Here is a 6728-nt window from a genome sequence, read left to right on the forward strand (position 1 = left end):
AGCCAGTGTGAAGCATTTAGTGGATGCCGGATATAACCGGCGCTAATCGCGAAAGGGTTAATGTTTTCCATAGTTAACCCTTTCGCAACGGCGGAACTAGCCATCAGTACGCCACTAACGGACGGGTCGTCGTGCCATTAGTGCACACCATACGCATTAAGAGTGTCTCGCGTTTTTTCAAATCTTAGAGAATTTCGTTGGAACAGCGGAGGACTTAAGGGTGTATCGGATAAAGGGAACGTTGCTGAGGCCTTGTTCTGTATTTTAAAATAAATCTTCACTTCGAGTTGTTGAGGCGCGAGCCAATGCGACGCGCTTAGGGGGTGCCGGATATAACCGGCGCCAGCCAGTGTGAAGCATTTAGTGTATGCCGGATATAACCGGCGCTAGTCGCGAAAGGGTTAAACGTGATAACGTACGTCAAATTTTTATTCTTGCAATGTTTTTCGAGGAACGAAGATTACCGTAATGTGAGAAGAACGCTGGTCCAATATACCACGAACACCTTGTATAAATCCAAGTAGCTACACGAGGAGCAATTTTTTTTCACCCTGGTGAACGTTCTTAAATCGCATCACATTTGTATGTACATTGTAGCAATGAGCAAACAAAGTGTTACACTGATCCAATAAAAACTCAGGATGCACTGTGTGCACATCAATTTCAGTTCTAGCAGAAACGAACTCCAGATAACACACAGATGTCTTTCGAACGTCTTCAAGACGTCTGTCTAAGACATTTGGGACGTCTTAGAAACGTCCAGTGAAAGCCTAGACGTCAAAGAGACATCTAAACGACGTCCAATGTTACAAATCATCGCGTCTTTAAAACGTCTTCGTCAAGTCTCGGTTAGGTCAAACGTAGCTCTTTGAAAGACGTCATTAAGATATTTATGGGTAGAGATTAGGTTTAATATTTCTTAGTTTGTATTAATATACGTTTTTCCTGGAAGGAAGTAAATGGTTTTCAAAATAAGGCCATATTTGGTACAATTTTCTTTTAATTATCTAATTAAAATTAATCTTATTTTTTTGTTATTGCATAGCATGCGTTCTAAATATCGTCTACCGTATTGTGTCTGTTTATAACTGTTGAAAAGATATACAATGTTTCTGTTAAAATATCTTTATATTATGATGACCATGTGCCTTTATCGTAAAAGACAGTCCCTCGATTGAAGTAGCTTCCCTTCAAATTTATTTATCCTTCCAGAACTCAATTTTGTCCTTTATTTTTACAGTATTACCGGAAATTCTTTTCTACTTAGCGTTTCAATGTCTAATATCGTACTAACGTGAGAATTTTCACGGAAACAAACTACAAACGCATGATACTTTTCTACAAACTTAAAGTTGAAACTCTGGAAGCTTGCATTTACACAAATTGCAACTATTAGATGAATTGTTTACAGTTTTATGATTTTCTGAAAAACAATCATGTACATATGTACTTCAAAAAAATCCATTCATTTGAGAAATACTCTTTTTGTTGATACGTGCATAATTTCATTACTACACTTAAAGGAATATGTCTATATTAATATATAATTTATTTTTTTGTTAATTACATTTTTTAATTTGTTTCTTTAAAATTATTCATATTAGATCCGCTTTCAGTCTTTATTATTCCGAACTTATTTCGGGTTTAAACCAAAGGTTTGTTTCAACAAGATCGAGCCAATTTCAAACTACAAAGAAACAGAGCATCTCATTTCGGTATCTACGTAAGAAAATTTCATAATACGCAAACTGCTAACTGTTACAAACTGGTTTGAAAACATGTTGGAACAAAACCCTAAAGTTTTCACGTTCGTCCTTTATTTTCTTCCGGAAAATACGATTCACCGTACTTATAATCCATGACAGATTCTTTTTTCTTTTTTTATTTCACTAAATTACATCTACAACTAGCTTCATTGAGCTAACCAGCAAATTTGATGGATTAAATGGCTTGCATGCGGTAAACGCTCCGTAGCTAACCTTATATATAATGTTTCTTTCTTTACTTCTGCAAATCGGTTGGCTTGTTCCTTTTCAGTCCTCTGTGTTGCGGCGTATGGTCTAGAACCTTGACGGATTCGTTGGGGTGATTTAATATTCGTTTCTTGTGTGCTGTAGCGAATTTTCCTATTTGTTGCTTGATATTAAGCATGCCCAAATCTTTATGTAGAGAATCTGCATATAGCAGCAATAGTTCTTAGTGCTTTGTTCTGGAACCTTTGGATGATATCTATGTTACTTTTCTTGGCACATCCCCAGAGTTGTATCCCATATGTGCAAATTGGAATAATGGCGACCTTATACAGAAGTAGTTTATTGTTTAGTGTAAGTTTCGATTTTCGTCCCAGGATCCAGTGCATAGTACTCATTTTGTGGTTAAGTTGCTTTCTTTTCTTTTTTATGTGGTCTTTCCATGTGAGTCTTTTATCCATGTGCAGACCACCTGACGCAGTCCTTTATGACAGATTCTTAAAGACGTAATTTTCCCGATTCCCGATTCAGTAAGACGTTCAGATGAAAAATGGGCGTAAAATGGACGTCTCTAATGCCGAGTCCACCACATTGGCCCGAACCGTTCGCGAACAGGTCGCAAGCTGTTCACAGCCTACTCGCGAATAGAAGCAAGCTCGTTTCCACTCTGGAGCTCGCTAATGAGTTCACTGCTCACGAAAATAAGACGTCGTGTGCTATCTGGGACGACAACTTGCTCAGTACCACCATTCGACGAAATTTTGAAACGACTCGTGTAATAATTACTACGTACGACAAACAAATGTAGATTGTACTAATAGAAAGAAAAAATCGTGTTAATTACAGGTTGCCATCACCGTCGAACACCCTGGACGACGGTTCCCCGCAGGCGAGGCTCTATCTGGCGAACACCTCCCGACAGAATCTGGAAACGATCGTTGAAGCGATACGTCACCTCGAAGGGGACCATCTGTTCAGCGACGAGCCAGCGCAGGACATGCCGCTGGCGTTGACTAACAAACAAACGGCGAACAACACGTCGGGCAAATCGTCGACGACGTCGAGCGGCACAGCATCGGCGACAGCGAAGCAACGGCTACTGCATGCCGAGTTCCTTCAGTTTCACAGACAGCAGCAGACCCAGCAGCGGCCCGGCGTGATCGTTGTGAAGCCTTCGTGATCGAAAGGCGTGTCGCGATCAGCAAACTGAACGCGCACGTTCGCCACGGCGAGCTCGCCTCCGCTCGAGACTAACGAACAATCCAATACCCGCGACGCATCGAGACATCAAGAGGAACTCCTTCGAAATGTGTGTACACAAAAAGCGCGTACGTTTAAACTAGTAGCAGAGAGACGAGAATTAACGAAGAATTAAGCTGAAGAAGAATATTGAAAGAGATGATGCTGACGACGACGACGAGGACTATCGTCGTCGTTGTCATCGAAATGAAGATGATTGCGAAGAGAAAAAGATCTTTTCCGCGACACAGTTTACGTTCACCCTGGACGCTCGAGCCGGAGGCTCCGTTTCCTCGAAGACGCTCGGGAAGGCCTCCTTGCGTTCGGTGTTGTAACCGCCGACCGACCATGTGTATCGGTGTTGCTCGGTCGGCGTTTTCGTATGTTCCTACTGCCCATTGTCCGCCTTCGTTTCGACCGTACACCGATCTGTCGCAACATCCACCGAGATCTGCGCCAAAACTGTTGTTTGTTCCCCGTTCGTTCGTTCGTTCGTTCGCACGCTCGCTCGCTCGTGAGAGAGAGAAGACAGAGAGAAAGAGAGTGAGAGAGAGAGAGAGAGAGAGAGAGAGAGGAAAATTAGATCGAATAAAAATTAACGTTTGTTTGGCCGATAGAGGTTCCAGTTAGTTGCGATTTAATCACAGGTTAAATCGCACCGAGAGACAGATCGAACGAGATCGATCCAGTCACACACCCCTTATGTAGCAGAGGGGGGTTTGGGGTTGGTTGAAACTCGAAACGAAGGTAGGGCCGAAAAGTCGAAGCTCGACGAAAGGATCCTCGCCACCGAGTCGTCGAAATGTTTCCCTTGAACCCCCCTGATGTCCCTCACCTGTATCACCATCTCCATCGCCATCACTTAATACTATACCACCCATCTACCCTTTTTTACTAGCTCTTGTAAATATCACCGATATATTTTCCCTCTCTCTCGGTTCGCGTTCGAGTCTAGTTTCCTTTCTTTTTTGTTTTTCTTTTTTATTCCGAACGAGAACACGTTCGTCAACATGCAATCCTGTTCTTCACCACAGCCGATCCTCCCCTCGAATCTCGAAAGGTTCTCCCTCTCTCCTGCTGTGTCACTCACCTCTCCAACTCTACCGGGTCGAATCCGTCAGTCTCTCCCGCTCCTCTAACTCACCAACCAACCCCCCGTTCGTCCTTTCATCCCTTCGCGAATCGAGACAGCAAAGTGGCCGTTTCTCTCCTCGTGTGCTGTACGGGGCAGGATTTTTTCATTTCTTTTCCTTTTTTCTTTCTTTTGTCTCTTAGACTTAAGGCGACTTGCTACCACAGTAATAATTATTATTCCTAGATCGTAAGATTGCGTATGCTGTATCGTACCGAAAATGTATACATATGTACACATGATATATATACGTATATACATTGAGACGTTATAATAGTTAAAACGGAAAGTCCCCCGTCCCCTCCTCTCCCGCGATAAAGAAAAAAAAAGGAAAGTGTATATACATATATGTATATGTATATGTGTATACGTGTAAATATATATATATATATATGTATATATGCAGTATACTTGCTATAGTATATGTGTATATATATATACTTATTTACGTTCTCTTTTTTACATTGTTACATGAGAATTCAAAGAAAAAAGGAAAAAAAGAAGAAGCATCTCTTTATGATATAAATATACACGTAATAAGACACTTTTTCTGACGACCCAAGGGGAAGGTTCTCACCTCTTGACCTCTTTCGTTTAGACTGTTTTTCCCCTTTTCTTTTCGTTTCCGACGTTCACACTGGGCTTACCACAGTTGTTCGAATGTTGTTCGCTGGGACAAAGAGATTGAACGAGGGACGATTCGATGAACAGTACACGATCTATACACATATACGTCAACTATACATAACATATCGTATGTGTGTATGTGTGCGCGTGTGTGTGTATGCGTATGTATGTATGTATGTATATTATACACACAAATGCCGTAATGCTTAATAATTTGACACACATATTAAGATATGCATCCAGGCGATATATATGACTGTCACGATGAAACCCTGACGCGAGAGTCGTTGTTTCCGCGAACCACTTTGAGTGACACTTCTAGACAGAAAGAGAATGACTAACGAAGTAGAAGAGAGAAAAAAAAAAACAAAATGTAAGAAAACGTTGTTATTCACTTGGAGAAAGAGCGTTCTCGTTGCACCGCGTTTAGACGAGAGAGCACACGCGGGCCGAAAATTCCGTTTAATCTGTGCCAAATACCGAGTAACCAGACTTTTGTTCCTTCGTAGATAATATAGTAGTGTCAGCGTGACAAAAAAAAAAGAAAAACAAAGAGAAGAATGACGGCTGATCGGTTGGATCCGGTGTCGTAGACCAAAAGATAAGCGGCTCGATGGATCGTTCATCCCCTACCTCTCGCGACGATTGTGCCCGGCATGCTTCAAGACGCTTCGTCGACTCACGAACACATACTTTTTCTACCGCGTGTACACTTTTTTAATATCCCGTGTGTTCCTCTTTTTCTCACCTCCATGTATGTATATTCTAATGGAATCGCGCGAGCGTGACAAAAATTGAGGAACTGTATATTAAAAAACGAAAAAAAAAAAGAAGAAGAAAAGAAGAAGCAAGAAAAATAACAAGAAACGCAAAAGGCTGAAAACACTGGGGAGCAATCACTGTCACCTGTTTCGGTGATCCTCGCAAACACACAATTTTCCCTCGTAACCATTTTTCTATAACGTGACGTTGAAGACGTGTCGAAAACAGAGAGCAGCAGCGTGTTTTTTAGGTTTTAAGAGAAGACACGAGAAACGGAGTGAGCGAGTCGAAGATTTTTTCGTGCCTTTTTCAAAGAGGGGAGGAACGATCGATTCGAGAAATGGACGGTACGCGCGATTTCACCGATCAGCCAAAACGAGATGAACTTAGAAACGGGACACATTGTAACCACACGTTCGTTTCCGCTTACGCGTATTTCTTTCTCTCTTTGTGTTCGAACACGTTACACATCCTGCGTTGCATCTTCTTCCTTTCTTTTCTCCGTATTGTTATTTTTCTTCACCTTTCCCCACTTTTCGTTCCAAGTGTTACACGATGACGATCAATTAAGAACGGACTGATCACCGAAGAATATATTATACACAATCCAACGTAACAGACCAATCGTATCGAGCGACGCACGCGCTCCTTCGTTTCTTTCTTTCTCATTTTCTTTTCTTCTTTTTATGGAAAACCGTGGATCCTTTCGATCGCTATTCGATACGCGACTAGATTAATCGTCGTAAGCGACACACGGTTAATTTCCCCGCGCGAGAAAGGGTCGCGAGAGTGAGTTGAGTTTCGTATGAGCGACGCATACTTACAATAGTATGCCTATCGTCGAGAGGGATTTCATTTTTAGAGGTACTTGTGTTTTAAGAATGTACGCGTTCAGGAAGCAAGCGAAGCAAGCAAGCAAGCGGGCGCAAACGTAAAAATAGAACAATGGTAAAATGGAGATAGAAGAACACAAGGCGTGTATGGTTAAGCAGAAAACT

The 6728-nt window shown here is 41.8% G+C and overlaps 1 protein-coding gene across 1 annotated transcript in view; it reads left to right on the top strand.

Moving 5' to 3' along the window:
• LOC108574211 (helix-loop-helix protein 11) overlaps positions 1-3238 on the top strand; it is a 311508-nt gene extending 308270 nt beyond the window's left edge. The window contains exon 5 of the mRNA XM_017936787.1: positions 2817-3238. Within this exon, the coding sequence (XP_017792276.1) occupies positions 2817-3150 (334 nt within the window). The 3' untranslated portion in view covers positions 3151-3238. The remainder of the gene's footprint in view (positions 1-2816) is intronic.
• The last annotated feature ends 3490 nt before the right edge of the window (positions 3239-6728 follow it).

Source organism: Habropoda laboriosa, unplaced genomic scaffold (genome assembly GCF_001263275.1).
Source record: "Habropoda laboriosa isolate 0110345459 unplaced genomic scaffold, ASM126327v1 scaffold26, whole genome shotgun sequence".
In the NCBI taxonomy this organism is placed as follows: domain Eukaryota; kingdom Metazoa; phylum Arthropoda; class Insecta; order Hymenoptera; family Apidae; genus Habropoda; species Habropoda laboriosa.